At 41.8% G+C, this 17,209-nt stretch overlaps 1 protein-coding gene across 7 annotated transcripts; it reads left to right on the top strand.

Annotated features, from left to right (window-relative positions):
• Nucleotides 1-572: 572 nt before the first annotated feature.
• Nucleotides 573-16,163, top strand: LOC115140048 (drebrin-like protein B). Of its 7 annotated transcripts, XM_065026640.1 has the most exons (16): nt 573-778; nt 3,562-3,617; nt 7,367-7,479; nt 7,585-7,659; nt 9,487-9,633; nt 10,164-10,241; nt 11,071-11,222; nt 11,334-11,388; nt 12,001-12,075; nt 12,427-12,562; nt 12,887-13,003; nt 13,417-13,433; nt 13,470-13,533; nt 13,727-13,806; nt 14,006-14,087; nt 14,730-16,163. In XM_065026640.1, the coding sequence occupies exons 1-16, from the start codon at nt 696-698 to the stop codon at nt 14,864-14,866; spliced, it is 1,467 nt and encodes a 488-aa protein (XP_064882712.1). In that variant the 5' UTR covers nt 573-695; the 3' UTR covers nt 14,867-16,163. The 7 variants fall into 7 exon arrangements, with proteins under 7 accessions (XP_064882712.1, XP_029533947.2, XP_064882714.1 ...); XM_029678087.2 differs by having other exon boundaries at nt 13,417-13,533; XM_065026642.1 differs by lacking the exon at nt 12,887-13,003 and having other exon boundaries at nt 575-778.
• Nucleotides 16,164-17,209: the final 1,046 nt, after the last annotated feature.

Below are 17,209 nucleotides of genomic sequence, written 5' to 3'. Positions count from 1 at the left end.
CCAAAACGATAGTTTGTTAACAAGACTTTTGTGGAGTGGTTGAAAATCGAGTTTTAATGACTCCAACCTAAGTGTATGTAAACTTCATATTTCAACTATATATATATATATATTCTAATATATATATTCCCTTGTCTGTGTAGTTTTCCATGTCTGGTCTAACAGGCTGTGTTATCAGGGTTAGATCAACTTTGTTACTAATATCAGAGATTAGGGATGTTTCTACTTTGGGTCTGTAAAACCATTTTTTGGAACATAAACAATAATACGCTTATCTAGAACGCTTGGCCCCACTCTACATCCTGCTAACTGTAGCTGCCCCATAGAACTCAACATGTAAAGTTTATTTTACAAGCAGAAAAGTTAACAAAGTCTACTTTAAGACAAAAATTGGGGTTGCATGTAGCCTAGTCAGTGTATGGAAAAGAAAAACAGTATATACATTACTTGCATAAATGGTACAGAAAGAATACTGTAAACATGACCAGTTTCACGTCAATGTTCCATCAGAGGGCGCCTAGTCAGAGTGGATGAGGTGGAATGTTCTGTCAGAGAGGTCTCTGGTTCTGTTCATGTTATGAGACGAGTTTCCTGTGTGCTGAGCGCTCATTCAGAAGTGATTATATTCGACTTCCTCCATAAAGTAGCTAGGACGGGCGTTTCACAGCTAGCGCAAGTGTTTGAGCGAAAGAAAGATGGCAGTGAACTTAAGTAAAAACGGAATTTCCCTGACAAATGCTTACAAAGAGGTTGTAGATGAGAAATCCAACACCAACTGGTAAGGACGGTAGCTATCTTTAATTGCCTCGCCATAACATGTTGCATCCGCTATGTTTAAGTAGCTAGCTCCCTAGCTAACTTAGCTATCATATCAGTTAACTAACTCACAAGTTGTGCAATGAAAATTAATTGTGTTACAACGAAGCAGTATGATGATTATTGCCATGTTTCGTCGAGTTAAATCTGATGACCTTGTAGTCTGGCAATTTCCTTAGCTCGTTGAGTAGCTATCTAACGTTAGCTAACTAGTTCATGATGGTGCTATATAACATGACTTAGCCTATTTGAGTTACCTGTTTTATTTATTTTATTGGATTCATTCACATTGCAATGCCTAAACTTGTATGCAGCTAACTCATTTGGCTAATGTTAGCTAGCTACAGTAGCTAGTTAGTCCGAATTTGTACTAGAGAAAATACGTTTCTGGAGCATCAAGTTAATTTTCTGTGTCACTTCAAATAAAACCTGTTGGTGTAGGTGTTTAAAGATGACCTTAATTGACCTGCTTTAGTTGTCAAGACGGTTTATCAAACCCAGAGGGTTTTAGTCTTCGCACACATCCTGTTGCTGAATTAAAAGTTATTTAGCTCAACCATGGCATAGGGACCAGACTTGGCTAACTGAAAGAGGAAGCTCTCATAAGTGTTTTTTAGACATTTCTCACCATATAATTACACCGAACAAAAATAAACGCAACAATTTCAAAGATTTTTGGAACTTGAACATGCTGTTGTACACGTCGATGCAGAGCATGCCAAACATGCTCAATGGTTGACATGTCTAGTGAGTATGCAGACTATGAAACAATGGGGACATTTTCAGCTTCCAGGAATTGTGTACAGGGCTGTGCATTAACATGCTGAAACATGAGAGGATGACTGGCACGACAATGGGCTTCAGGATCTCATGGTATCTATGCATTTATGTTTCCATCGAATTAAAATGCAATTGTGTTCATTGTCCATAGCTTATGCCTGCCCATACTATAAAGCCACCATGGGGCATTCTGTTCACAACATTGACATCAGCAAACCGCTTGCCCACATGTCTGCCATCTGCCCAGTGCAGTTGAAACCGAGATTCATCTGTAAAGAGCACACTTCTCCAGCTTGTCAGTGGCTGTCGAAGGTGAGCATTTGTCCACTGAAGTCGGTTATGACACTTCAGTCAGGTCAAGACCCTGGTGAGGTCGACGAGCACACAGATGAGCTTCCCTGAGACGGTTTGACGGTTTGTGCAGAAATAATTTGGTTGTGCAAACCCACAGTTTCATCAGCTGTCCGAATGGTTGGTCTCAGATGATGACGCAGGTGAAGAAGCTGAATGTGGAGGTCCTGAGCTGGCGTGGTTACATGTTGTGAGGCCGGTTAGATGTATGCCAAATTCTCTAAAATGAGGTGACTTATGGTAGAGAAATGAACATTAAATTCTCTGGCAACAGCTCTGGTGGACATTCCTGCAGTCAGTATGCCAATTGCACACTCCCTCAGCTTTAGGCATCTGTGGTATTGTGATACAACTGCACTTAAAAAAAAAAAGTTATATTTTATTGTCCCCAGCACAAAGTGCACTTGTAATGATCATGCTATTTAATCAGCTTCTTGATATGCTACACCTGTTAGGTAGATGGATTATCTTGGCAAAGGAGGAAATGCTCACTAACAGGGATGTAAAGAAAATTGTGCACAACTTTTAAAGCAATAAGCATTTTTTGAGTATGGAACATTTCTGGGATATTTCAGCTCATGAAACATGGGACCAACACTTTACATATTTTTGTTTGGTATACATAGCTCTACAAAAGCTCTACATTTTGCACACTAAGTTGCACTAAGCTGAAATCGCTCCGCCATTTCCTGTTTGTCCAAATTCTAATAGTTTGCCTAATTTCAGTATATGTGACAATACAAGCAAGTATAGTGTACCATCTAAACCGAAAATATAGTATTTTCAGCTCTTTGAAGCTGATGTACAAAACCGAAAGTAAAAGATGCAAAAATGAAACTTAAGAACGGGAAGCATAGAAATGGCTCACATAGACTCCATAGTGGCGCAGTGGTCTAAGGCACGGCATTGCGGTGCTTGAGGCATCTTTAAAGAACCGGTTTGATCCCGGGCTGTGTCGAGACCGGGAGACCAATGAGGTGGTGCTCAATTGGTCCCGCATCACCCGGGTTAGGGGAGGGTTTGGCTGGCTGGGATGTACTTGTCCCATTGCGCTCTAGCAACTCCTGTGGAGGGCCTGGCACATGCATGCTGATTTCGGTTGCCAGTTGTATGGTGTCCTCTAACACATTGGTGCGGCTGGCTTCCAGGTTAAGAGATCAGTGTCAAGAAGCAGTGCGGCTTGGCAGGGTTGTGTTTCAGAGGATGTATGGCTCTCGACCTTCGCCTCCGTACGGGAGTTGCCGCGATGGGACAAGACTGTAACTACCAATTTGGCTATCATGAAATGGAACAGATCTACCGCTTCTTTGACTTGCTTTCAATGAGGATGATAGATCTATCTCACTTTTCAATGTGAATTTGGTGGGTCACCCAAAAAGTTACATATTGCAGCTTTAATGGTTCTGATCCGAAGTTATGCAGTTCAATCAAGTGTCATGTTTTGAGTAAGGCACATCACTTAGCTAGGTTGCTTCAGGATGCTATTCTGCAATAGCTTGCTAAGTTTGGTTTTGAATACTGATGCTGACGGTCTATTTAAACTGCTTATTAGGCTTCCAATGTACAATTTTGCAATTGTTGTGTGATCCTGTAACCTGGCGTTCTTCTCTGCAGGGCCTTGTTCACCTACGAGGGGAACACTAATGATATACGATTGGCAGAGAAGGGAGGTGAGTGTGGTAGACAGAATCCAAGAAAGGCTCCAACATGTAAATGTATTCTGTCTGGTATCGAGTCTGCAATTATGATCTCAGACAACACCCTCACTTAAGGTAGCAAAGGTAAATGTTAATCTTTTGCAGTAGTGACACATTTGTATTGTTTGGGTAAGTCTCCCAGACAGTTTTCTTTCAGAAGATAACTATTTGCATATGTGAAAAGAAAGATAACCAAGCATGTGTAATGTAGTAGGGGAAAACATTTACATTTTAGTCATTTAGCAGGCGCTCTTATCCAGAGCGACTTAGATTAGTTAGTGCATTAATTTTAAGGTAGCAAGGTGAGATGACCACATGTCAGTCATAGTAAGTTGGCAAAAAATGTCCTCAAATTAGCTATCATTAAGTAGAAAGTGTACCCAATCGCGCTTTAGCCAAGATTGAAAAATAAGAAAATCAGCTGCTTGACTGAGGTACATGAAAATCCCCAAAAGAATCCTTGCCCCAGGACACTTCAACAGGTGACTACAGGAATATAAAGAAAATGAGCACTCTGTTTCTGCATAGATCTGATAATTAATTGACGTGGTATACAAAAAGGCTTACGCTGGTGTATTCGCCTTTTCGGGGGGCAGGGGGATTAATCAAGATACTTACAACTATGGTTGCAAAGGGTTGGAGACTTTGCAGTAAAATTCCGGCCTGGAATTTGGGGAATTTTGCAAAAATTCATTAAAAAAAGTTAGCTTATAACAACAGTGAACCTTTTTTTTGTGGGATACACAAGGCAATTCTAGGTCTTGTGGCATATTTTGGTTAAACTATCCCCAATTCAATGGAATTGCAACCCTCTGCATGCACAGTGCATTCTTCCATCACATGTACAGCTGATTCTCAAGATCTTGCACACTGAGATGCTTTTGAGCCCACACTACTACACTCTTAGCCAAGGACTGCATGCTTTCTGGTAAGTTTTGATTACAATACTGGGTGGGGTGAATATATTTTATATGACATGCATGATTTTCTTTGCATGTCATAAATAGTAGCCTACAGCAAAGTGTGTTTAAATAATTTCTAACTTGTTAACAATTTCTGATGGTTAGTTTTTGCTACCATGTAGGTTTTTAGATTGATTGAGCCTGCTAATTGAGGAGTGTTAATTCACCTGTTTCCATACATGTTTCATTTTAAAACATTTTGCAAAGGAGTTGTTTAATCTAACTGCTTAACTATTTATCTGCATATGGAATTGTATTCAGGGTATTTTCACTCATTATTTTCATAATCTTTACAGGAAAATGCTGTGGCACCATCTGATGTGTGGAGACATTTCACTACAGCTAATGTAGAAGGAAAAGCTGTGTACATTTGCAAAAACTGTGCCAACTCGTATGTGAAGAATGCAAGAAAGATGCTGCATCATCTGGCCAAGTGCATCAAATTCCCTCAGTTCTCACAACAAGCGACCTCTGACAAAAGTCCCTCTACTCCTATTCGAGGTGAAAAGGATGAATCAGACACTTTATCGATAGCAACAGCTCATGGTTCTCCTAGAATCAGAAGGTTTTTTTCACTCAATGGAGGAACGTAGTCAGAAATGCTGATGAATGTCTTGCTTGAGCCGTGTATGCAACTGGTTCACCTCTGATGCTCACAGGCATGGTGTATTGGAAGAGATTTCTGAATGTTCTTTGCCCAGCATACACGCCTCAAACCAGACATGTGTTATCTACTCATTTTCTGGATGCAGAGTTCAACAGAGTTCAAGTGAAGGTCAAGCAAATCATAGAGAAAGCAGACTGTATTGCAATCATCTCTGGTGGGTGGTCAAATGGTCATGGACAAGGAATAATTAACTACATCTCCACACCTAACCAGTATTCTACAAGCGCACAGACACAAGGGACAATAGACACACCGGTCTCAACATTGCAGATGAGCTGAAGGCAGTTATCAATAACCTTGGACCACAGAAGGTATTTCCACTGGTGACAGACAATGCTGTGAACATGAAGGCTGCTTGGTCTAAAGTGGAGGAGTCCTACCCTCACATCACACCCATTGAATCTGCTCCTCTAGGACATCATGGCACTGAAAACAATGGATACACTCTACAAGAGAGCCAAGGAAATGGTTAGGTATGTGAAGGGTCATCAAGTTATAGCAGCAAAGTGAGAAGAATAAGAGCACCACATTGAAGCTGCCCAGCAACACCCATTAGGGTGGTGGTGTCATGTTTGACAGTCCTGGAGGGGAAGGCGTCTCCAAGAAAAGGTCATATCATAGTCTGCCGATATGGACAGGCCCATCAAGATGGATGATGTATTTTGGGAGAGAGGGGTAAGCAGCCTGAAACTCCTGAAACCTATAGCAGTAGCCATTGCACGGATTGAGGGAGACAATGCCATCCTGTGTGATGTTCAGAATCTGCTTGCAGATGTAAGAGAAGAAATCCGTACTGCCCTGCCCACTTCACTGTTGCTCCAAGCAGAGGAAACTGCAGTTCTGAAATACATCAAAAAGCGTGAAGACTTCTGCCTGAAGCCCATACACGCCGCAGCGTACATGTTGGACCCCAAGTATGCTGGCAAGAGCATCCTGTCGTGTGTAGAGATCAACAAGGCCTATGGTGTCACTTAATTTCATGAAGCTGCTAGTTGAGGACTTGAGATGTCTGTTTCTCAAACTAGACACTAATGTACTTGTTCTGTTGCTCAGTTGTGCACCGGGGCCTCCCACTCTTTCCATTCTGTTTGGCGCCAGTTAGTGCTGTTCTGTGAAGGGAGTACTACACAGCGTTGTACAAGATCTTCAGTTTGTTGGTAATTTCTTGCATGGAATAGCCTTCATTTCTCAGAACAAGAATAGACTGATGAGTTTCAGAAGAAAGGTCTTTGTTTCTGGCCATTTTGAGCCTGTAATCGAACCCATAAATGCTGATGCTCCAGATACTCAACTAATCTTATGAAGGACCGTTTTATTGCTTCTTTAATCAGAACAACAGTTTTCAGCTTTGCTGACATAATTGCAAAAGGGTTTTCTAATGATTAATTAGCCTTTTTAAAATGATCAACTGGGATTAGCTAACACAACGTGCGATTGGAACACAGGAGTGATGGTCGCTGATAATGGGCCTACGTCGCTATTCCAATAAAAATCAGCAGTTTCCAGCTACAATACAATACATTAACAATGTCTATACTGTATTTCTGATTAATTGTGTTATTTTAATGGACAACAAATGTGCTTTTCTTTAAAAGACTTGAATTTCTAAGTGACCCCAAACTTTTGAATGGTAGTGTATGTTGAAAACGTTTTTGGGAGATGTGACTGATCATTCAATATTCCCTTTCTTTTGTTCAGTGAAATCATCCCATGTGAATAGTCAACTCATTTAATTAAAAGTTAAAATTGTAACAATTTTTTTTCCCTATTGGAAGGATTTAATCATTTGCAATTATGTCTACTTATGATTAAGGTCAAATGTTTGTTTCTGTTGCCATATGGTAAATATATCAAATGCAAAAAAAACATATACATTTAAATGGTATTAATTCCCATGGAAAGTTTCCATCTCTGAATATTCCACAAAATCTGCAACCCTACTTACAACACACACTGTCAAAAATAGAGCATGTTGAAAAAGGGAGTCATTTGCCATATATTGTGTACATAATGTAGGCTATACACAGTCATGTACATGAGAGACTTTGCATAGAACATAAATTCTACAATGTTCCTGATACTGGTGTTTTCAGATGGTGGACTGGAGGAACTGGTGGAGGAACTTAGCAGCGGTAAAATAATGTACGCTTTCTGTCGTGTCGAGGACCCAAACTCTGGCCTGTGCAAATACGTCCTGATCAACTGGGTGAGTGCTGCACTACACTCCCTTTTCTTCCAAATGTGGCACTCCTCTGTATTTTGTAAATCATGTTGTCAAGTTGAATGAATCCTATGAGTATTTGTGTTTCAGACTGGAGAAGGTGTGAAAGACGCCAGGAAAGGACTATGTGCCAATCATGTCAGCTCCATAGCTAATTTTCTCAAGGTAATATAATTTGGCATGGTTTAGACCACTCTAACTCTGGACCTCGAAGCCAGTTCCAATGCATTTTTTAAATTATTCCCTTCAAATTAGAGACTGATTTAGACCTGGGACACCAGGTGTGTGCAATTCATTATCAGGTAGAACCGAACCAGCAGGCTCCGGACCTCATAGGCTAATAGTTGAGTACCCTTGGTCTAGGCATTTTCTCCATACAGACTGCTTATGTTTAGTTAATGATCAAAATCAACTACTTTTGGTCATGTAGTGTAATTCTGTAGTATGTGGACACCTGCTCATTGAACATCTCATTCCCAAATCATGGACATTGATGGAGTTGGTCTCCCCTTTCATGCTATATCAGCCTCCACTCTTCACGGAAGGATTTCCACTAGATGTTGGAACATTGCTGAGGGAACTTGCTTCCATTCAACCACGAGCATTAGTGAGGCCGGTTACTGATGTTGGACGATTGGGCCTAGCTCGCAGTTGGTGTTCCAATTCATCCCAAAGGTGTTCAATCGGGTTGAGGTCAGGGCTCTGCAGGCCAGTCAAGTTCTTCCATACTGACCTCGACAAATAATTTCTGTATGGACATCGCTTTGTGCACGGATTGCCATGCTGAAACAGGAAAGGGCCTTCCCCAAACTGTTGCCACAAAGTTGGAAGCACAGAATCATCTAGAATGTCATTGTATGCTGTAGCGTTATGATTTCCGTTCACTGGAACGAAGGGGCCTAGCCCAAACCATGAAAAACAGCCCCAGACCATTATTCCCCATCCATCAAACTTTACAGTTGGCACTATGCTTTGGGGCAGGTAGCATTCTCCTGGCATCTGCCAAACCCAGATTTGTCCGTCGAACTGCCAGATGTTGAAGCGTGATTCATCACTCCAGAGAATGCATTTCCACTGCTCCAGAGTCCAATGGCGGCGAGCTTTACACCACTCGAGCCGACGCTTGGGATTGCGCATGGTGATCTTAGGCTTGTGTGCGGCTGCTCGGCCTTGGAAACTCATTTCATGAAGCTCCTCAACGAACAGTTATTTTGCTGACGTTGCTCCTAGAGGCAGTTTGGAACTCTGTAGTGAGTGTTTCCACCGAGGACAGATGATTTTTACGAGCTTCAGCACTTGGCTGTCACTTATGTGAGATTGTGTGGCCTACCACCTCGTGGATGAACCATTGTTGCTCCTAGACGTTTCCACTTCACAACAGCACTTACAGTTGAGTGGGTCAGCTCTAGCAGGGCAGAAATGTGACGAACTGACTAGTTGGAAAGGTGGCATCCTGTGACGGTGCCACGTAGAAAGTCTGAGCTCTTCAGTAAAGCCATTCAACTCCATTGTCAAACATTGGCAGTATTCATGGCTGTGTCTTCGATTTTATACACCTATCAGCAATGGGTGTGGCTGAAATAGTCTAATCCACTAATTTGAAGGGGCGTCAACATACATTTGTGCATATATAGTGTATTTGTGTACACTTGCAATACTAACCTCAACAGGACATGAAATTAAGAACAATTGCAGGAATGACTGAGTAGACACCCCTGTTAGTGCCAGTAATAGCTTTTGAGTGTTTAAGAGTTCAGCAGAAGTTGGATGCTACTTATGGTAAATTATTGGTTGTGGTTCTGAATCAGCTCTTGAAGTGGTCTGTTATCAGTTGTTATCATGAAAGTCACCTTGCTAACTGCATGTCAACAAATCCTATGGGTGGTGGCTGTCAGATATCAAATATCCCTCCTATGGACAGCTCTTTCATGGCCTTATCTGTCTGTAATGTGTGACGCGTGTTTGTAGCTAAAATGTCTGCTGTAACTCCAGGGAGCCCATGTCACAATAAATGCCCGTGCAGAGGAGGATGTGGAACCTGAGGCTATTATGCAAAAGGTGGCCAAGGCCTCAGGGGCCAACTACAGCTTCCACAAAGAGTCCAACAAATTCCGAGACGCTGGTCCCCAGGGACCTGTGGTACGTACCAAATACATCATCTTATCCTTTTGGAAATTAAAATCAGAACATTTTAGTTATGCATTGAGTTTGTTTCATCAGATGTTAAGTGTCTGTAGAGATGTTTTGTACAGGCAGGTTGCACTGTTAGGCAAGTTGCTTTGTGGTCAGATATACTCTCATAGCTAATTTGTTTCGGTTAATAACTTGTCTGCCTGTGGACATTTTTGGTAAGATTCATTGCACAAGGCTGCGGATGAGAGATTGTCAGTGTGGGCTTGTTTCCAACATGTTGGATGTTGTGATGTGCAGAGCTGGTTGTTTACAATGACTCATGTGCAGTAGAATCCAGGGGCTTAGTTGAGCTCATGATTGTTGGCCAGGGCTGGAGCCAGAGAGGCCAGGCCAGGACAGGCTGTTTAAAGCCTGTTAACTCTGCATAATTAACCGACATGCTGTGTCAGTACTGGATCTAGGTGGGGGGTTGGTGTCTAGGAGTGCCAATTAGTTTTTTGTTGTGTTTAACTAACGCTTGTATTTTGTTGTGACAGGGCTCTGTGTATCAGAAGACTAACGCCATGTCTGAAATCAAACGGACCAATAAAGACAACTTCTGGGCGCAGGCAGAGGTGAGTCAGCCCCAACACCTTACTGCCACTACAGGGACTCCACGGTGTCCCCCTCCCAGAGTGCAAAGAACCTTGGCGTGGCTCCAGCAGGTTAATGCTCTACAACATCCGTAGAGTATGACCCTACCTCACACAAGAATGGCGCAGGTCCTAATCCAGGCACTTGTCATATCCCATGTAGAATACTGCAACTAACTCGCTGTTGGCTAGGCTCCCTGCTTGTGCCATCAACCTTCCTATGTTCTCCATGTCGCCACGCTCCTCCACACACGCCACTGGTGTCCAGTCGACGCTTGCATCATCTTCCAGACCCTGGTACTTGCCTACAGAGCAGCAATGTGAAGCCCCTCCTTACCTTCAAGCTATGCTCAAACTCTATATCCCAAACCGAGCACGCCACCTCTGGTCTCTTGGCCCTGCCACCCCTACAGGAGGGCAGCTCCCACTCAGCCAGTCAAAACTCTTCTCTGTCCTGGCATCCCAATGGTGGAACAAGCTTCCCCCTAAACTAAGGACAGCGGAGTCCCTGCCCATCTTTTAAAAACGTTTGAAAACCTACCTCTGAAGAGTATCTTAAATAAGTCTCACATGCTTTTTCTACTTGCACTGACTTTGCTCATGAGGGAAAATGTACTTGATACGATTGTGATGTTGTCTCACCTAGTTATCTTAAGATGAATGAACTATTTGTGAGTCGCTCTGGATAAGAGCGTCTGCTGAATTACAAAAATGTACATTTAAATGTAAATACTGGTTAGATTTGCTTGTGTTGCTCCGCTTGTTATGACAGTGCATACCCTAACCTGGTCTCGTGTTCTGTGTGTCTCAGAAAGATGAGGAGAAGCGGCAGCGGGAGGAGCGCAGCAAGGCAGATGAAGAGCGCCACAAGCTGGAAAAAGATCGGAAGGATCGAGAGGCCGAGGAGGCAACTCTCAGAGAGAAGAGAGACAAGGAGAGGGCCTCTATGATTGACCAGCAGAAGTGAGTAAAATGGTGGTTAGTAAACTTAGCTGGAGGTGGTTATCTTATCGAGTTGACCTTATTAAGACAGCCAGGTTTCCATTAAGTCTGCTTTTCCCATTTGTTTAACAGGAAGTACCAGCAGCAGCAGGAAGCTGAGAGCAGAGACAATGAAAAACAACAATGGGTGAGTTGTCTGCTGACTCACAGCAGGACAGGCCGGCTGACTGAGGAGAACTCAAATCAAATCCGCTATGTTTAACTGGTGTTTCATCCTCATGTAGGGGGCAGCAGATCCGTTTATGCAACATGCACCCTGCCAGAACTGGGTTCAAATACATGTGTATTTGTTATTTAAATAGGCCTACATATTTTCAGATAATGTAGCCTTACTCAATTACTTCTATTGGAATTATTTTCAAATAATTTCCTATAAATAGCCTACTATTTAAATGCATCTTCAAATACTATTTAAATACCTGGGTTAAAAGCATGGGAGTGTATTTCAGTCAGTATATTTTAAAATACATGTCTATACTTTCCAAGTGTATTTCCAAATGCATTCAAATATTAAACTATTAGTTTTTTCCCCCCAAAAAAATATCTGAACACTTTCTTTGAAATGTATATAAAAGTAATTGCGATATTTGAACTCAGGTCTGCACCCCACCTAAATGATCTGTTTTAAATGTCAAGGCACACATTTAGGACGCAGGTATAACACAAGAACAAACTATACAGAACCGGTAGGTGTAGCCTCGTGGGTAGTGTTGAATTATGTGTGGTGCATCATCATCAGGAGGAGCAGGAGAAGGACTTCCAGGCAGCTCAGAAGAAAGGGATGAAGCGTGGTGAATCTGTAGAGAAAGCCAATGTGAGTTAACTGTGGCCCCCTGTGGGTTTAATAATTGTTTAAAGGTTCCCTATACCCTGTGACTCAGAACCCTCTGTTTCCTGCTTCCCTTTCCATTGACACAACCAAATCTGCTCCTTGCTTGAATCTGAACTCCCCATAGCTTCACTTACCTTCATTTTCCTGTTTGTACATTCTTTCTGCTCTACTACCATTTACTGTAGTCATGACTTGTCATCTTTGAACATCATTCAGAACACCTTTATGCATACAGTAGATGGTATTGTTCCCTTTGAATAAAGAACACATCTGGAATGTTGCTATGGCAATACAATACCCAGTGTGTCTGTCTGACCACATGGTGTGTTTCAGGAGGCGGCCTCCCTGATCTCTCAGCGCTCTATGAACCCCAGAGAGATGTTCAAGCAGAGAGAGAAGGGCATGGCCCCCAGCACGGCAGACACCGACACCCCTGCTGCTGCCCACACCCCTGCCAGCCCCCAGCCAGGTATGCCACCAATTCAATACAACTGTTTGCTGTTTATATACATAGTGTAGTTCTTAAAATGTTTTTTTCCATGAGTGTTTCCTAGCTGGGCTTTCTAGCTTTGTCAGGTGGGGATGTGGTCTTGCAGCGAGATCAGGGGATTGTCTGGGCCATGTTGAAACATGCAGGAGGCGAATCTTGTCGCATTACTCTGCCTTCATCAACTTTAACTCATTGTCTCGTATCACATCTTGTCTCTAGTCCACATCTGCTTTGTGTTGTCTCTGCTCTGCTGGGTAACCTTCCCGGCCAACCTGTCTGTCTGCTCTGGTGTGTGTTTCTCAGGGCGTTTGAACAGCCCTTTTCTCTCTAAGCAACCATGCGAGCCCGAGCCGTCCCGCTTGCCCCTGCGCCAAGCCTCCCCTCTGCCCACAGGCTCCGCCTCTCCTGTCCCTGCTGCAGGTCTGAGTTCACTCATACTGCTGACACAAACTGACCCTTTCCCAACACACACACATACTTCACACGTAGGTGACTGAGTGACATACAATTGCTATGTTTGTGTTTTGGTCAAATACCTACCTGATGCTACTCGCTTTAAATCCATCAATCTAAATGATTGACCTGATGCTACTCCCTTTCATCTCTTGTTATTTCAATTTAACATCACCCTCATGACTCATAGGCCATGTCCATCATTAGATCACTGTACATCATCAATCTCATTCAGTGTCTTGTTGTTTTCCATGAGACTTGACAGATGGTTTTATAATTATTCAGTGTCTGAATATTTGAGTTCATGCTTTAGTATGTTTGTACACTGTGTGTATCTGTGCTCGTATATCATTTGTGTGTCATAATTGTGTCATAATAAGAACCCAGTGTGGATGAGACCGTTGTGGATGAATCCACTCCCAGTGTGGGTGAGCCATCCCAATCTGAGTGCTTGGATGAGCAGGATGCAACCCCTGAGGATCAGTGGCAAGATGAAGGTGGGCCCTGCTCCCCACACACCTCAGTCTGATCACACAACAGTCCGATTCATCTCATCTGTTTCATCATGAACCTTTCTCTGGACACATTTCATAATTACTTTGTACTCTGGATCCCTGGTGTTGCTGCTGCCACCTGTTGGTAGAGAGGTATTCCTTTTTGGATAAAGACAATGTACTTTTTCTGTTTCAGTGAAGGCAACAGCAGCTCCCACTGAGCACAACCATGCCACAGAGCCAGCCCAAAACAACCTCTATGAGGAGCCCCCAGAGGTAAATATTTGTCAGCACATGAGCAGTGAGATTCATTATTTGTAAACAGCAATAGTATACTTTTTTAAATTAGAAAATCCCTTATCACAATCATTATTGAAATACCATTTAAGTCCAGAGGACTTTGGTAAAAATGTGCGCTTGGACTTAAATGTGAAGAGCATTCTCAGAGGTATAGCACCCCTTGTTGTTCGCTCAGGTGGAAGAGAACACGAATGAGGTGGCTGCAAAGAAGACCGATCGAGGCGTCTGTGCCAGGGCTCTATACGACTACCAAGCTGGTAAGCATTGTTAGTCACAGCCTGCTGACAATTTACAGTAGACACTCTACCCACTGAACTGGTTCTCTGTGTGAACAATGTGTAACCGTGCTGTATTTCCCTTATGGAGAATGTGGGTGAAACTGCTAGATGGAAACTGGCAGTCAGTGAGCAGTAGTTACCCTAGGATTTTTTTCAACAACTGTGGCAAATTTGTGGGGGGCAATGGTTTTAGAGGCACTCTTCTTGGCCCCATAGACAATGTTTCTGTTTTTAAAGATAATTTCCTGAAATTCTACACATTTTTTCATGGGGCTGAGAGAAACTGCAGTTCAAAATTAATTTCCTGCACTTTCTACACTTTGCAATGGCTTATGCCTTGTTTTTATGCTATCTGGGTGACTCAAACATAACAAAATCAATGGGAGCCACATGCCATGACATTTTAGGAATTTCTGATTCTCTCATTTTTATTTTGGTGAGTTCTCAAATATTGTCTTATAAAATAATATATAGGTCCATTATCCTTTCTACAAACTTCCTGGTTTTTAAGTGGGGTTCACGAAATCAGGGAAACATTGGCGACGGAATAGACACCTTACAATAATACAGTAACAGATATCCGAATGGACATGGTGATCTAAGTTATTGCTCTTTTCTCAGCTGATGAGACAGAGATTTCCTTCGATCCTGATGACATCCTCAATGGCATCGAGATGATTGACGAGGGCTGGTGGCGGGGCTATGGCCCAGACGGTCATTTTGGAATGTTCCCAGCCAATTACGTGGAGTTGGTCTAAGTCCGTACCTTGCCCGCTCACTGGACCCCCCCCCCCCAGAAGAAAGAATTCGGCAGTAGGAAAACTTCTAGCTCCAGAACACAGCATGTCAGAAGTAACTCAACAGTGAACTTTTCAGAGTCAATTGCTGAACTGTATCCGTCACATTATGGACCAATGTATGAACAGTGACCAGGGGGTGCTCAAATCTATCCCTGTTGATGAGAGAAATTTCATTTATGTTGCGAGAACTTAGGTGGCATTGTTTAGGTTTTGATGAAATCCCAAACTGAATCTCTTTCCTTCTGTGATGCAGTAAATTGTCAGCCTTTTTTTAATGTTTCAATTCAAGATTCCATTGTGAACATTTAATAGCACTTGTACATCACATATCTTAAAAAGTGAAGCCAGTTTTGTTCCAGGTGTACTTGTTTTGTGTTATTTGTATCATTCACTCATGTCATGTTCAGGATAATAACATTTCATAGCTCACATAACGGTACCAAATATATATTTTTTGCCTTTTCCTCAGACTGACATTTTATGTGAGTTTGCTTAAATAATCCTGTGTGAATTTCAAACCATAGTTTGGTATTGCAGTTGAATATTAGAAAACCAAAATGTTCTATATTTGCTGTGCTCTCCTGTGTGGCTGACTTCAAGAAAAGATGGGGGTGAAAATGACACAATCATCATATCCTTGTGCAAAAGTATTATTATTTTTTTAAATATGTATTGATTATGCTACAGAGCTTGTCCCCATACCCTCCCTCCCTCTGCCCTCTTTTGCCCCTAGAGAATTCGAATGAATGACTGTTTCAGGGACCAGTTACACGAAACAAGGCATGAGTAATCTTTCCTATTGTCTTGTCATTATCTGTGTCTTAGGTTAAGCAGAGACAAATTGTACCCGTCTTTCACAGTCCAGCTTTCGTCCAAATACAGGTCTGTGAATGGCTTAATTTAGCAGGCTTAAGAGAGCAATGATCAGATGCTGTTATCATGTGAGAGTGCCAAATGAGGGTAAAGGAGTGGGGTGATGATGCTGTCCTCTGGAAAGTGCTTTCTCTCATTCTAATCTGTGTGGAAACTTCATAACTGTTATGCAACTTCCCTGCTTTTTTTTTTAACTTAATGAAATCATTGCAATAAAAAGTTTGTGGGACATTGTCACTTTAAATAAAGATTTAAAAAATGATTAAAAAGGGTCACTGTAATTTCAAGGTGCATGATATATCCGTTGTCCTTGTTTTTCAAGAGTATATTGTAATGCAAATACTTTCGTCATAATAAAAGAGTTCAAGTAAAATGTGTACAAGTCTTACGGCATCTTTTGTAAATGTTGGTTGTGGCGGCAGTAAGTTGATTTCAACATGGGAGGGCAGTAGTAGCTAGCTGATAGAATAGAATGGTGTGAATGGTGTGAAAGCATTGGGGACATTCAAGGAGCTGTTTGATATTGTTGCTACAGTTAGGAGTATCACTTTTAGTCTCATACATAAACCTTAGCTGTGATGTATATATATATATATATTCATTCTATAAGCAGTTTCCTGGAATGAGAACATAAAGGTAACTGCCGGGGATTTTTGTTATTACCTCAGTTTCAGTTTCACATGAACGGCCAGTTTTAAGTTAACGTTTTTTTTCCCATCGTTTAAGATAAGATCTCACTTTTTTTCCCTCAACTGAAAAGACATGCCTTAAAGCCTCACAAAGTGCACTTTCTAAAATTATTAGTTCATGTTACTGAAAATGGCTGAAACTTACAAGAAACCTGAAGTCACACGAAAAATGAAGAACTGAAAGCATAGGCCTATATTTGTTTTCTAACGGTAGAATACAAAGTGTAACTAGAAAGGCCATTTGATGATGGGTTCCAAACCTAGAGACTGTTCTGTGAGTCAAACCCAGAGACTGTGCTGATAGGAATGGCAAAAACAAATCTCAACTGTTTCTGTTAACAGTTTACTGACCCTCTTCACTGAAAGGCTGAGATAAATGTCATGGGATCTTTTACATCGAATTTCTCACTGTAAACGCTCAGTTTAACTTGGTATTAACATGAATATGTCATGTGGCATGCATTATGTCTCTAAGATTTACATGTACAGTGCATTCAGAAAGTATTCAGACCCCTTGACTTTTTCCACATTGTTATGTTACAGCCGTATTCTAAAATGGATTAAACTATTTTTTTCGCTAATCAATCTACACACAATACCCTATAATGACAAAGCGAAGAACATATTATTTTATGACATTTTTACAAATGTAAGACTATGTATTTGGATAGTGACACAATTTGCATCATTTTAGCTCTGTACACCACCACAATGGATTTGAAAGGAAACAATCAAGTTG

The sequence above is a fragment of the Oncorhynchus nerka genome, linkage group LG13, assembly GCF_034236695.1.
Source record: "Oncorhynchus nerka isolate Pitt River linkage group LG13, Oner_Uvic_2.0, whole genome shotgun sequence".
NCBI lineage: Eukaryota > Metazoa > Chordata > Actinopteri > Salmoniformes > Salmonidae > Oncorhynchus > Oncorhynchus nerka.
This window is presented reverse-complemented; position numbering and strand designations above follow the sequence as displayed.

Coding starts and splice junctions, on each gene's coding strand:
- LOC115140048 (XM_029678087.2), top strand. CDS start 696: ATGGCAGTGAACTTAAGTAAAAACGGAATTTCCCTGACAAATGCTTAC. Junction 779..3,561: donor GAGAAATCCAACACCAACTG/GTAAGGACGGTA, acceptor TCTTCTCTGCAG/GGCCTTGTTCACCTACGAGG. Junction 9,634..10,163: donor CTGGTCCCCAGGGACCTGTG/GTACGTACCAAA, acceptor TTGTTGTGACAG/GGCTCTGTGTATCAGAAGAC.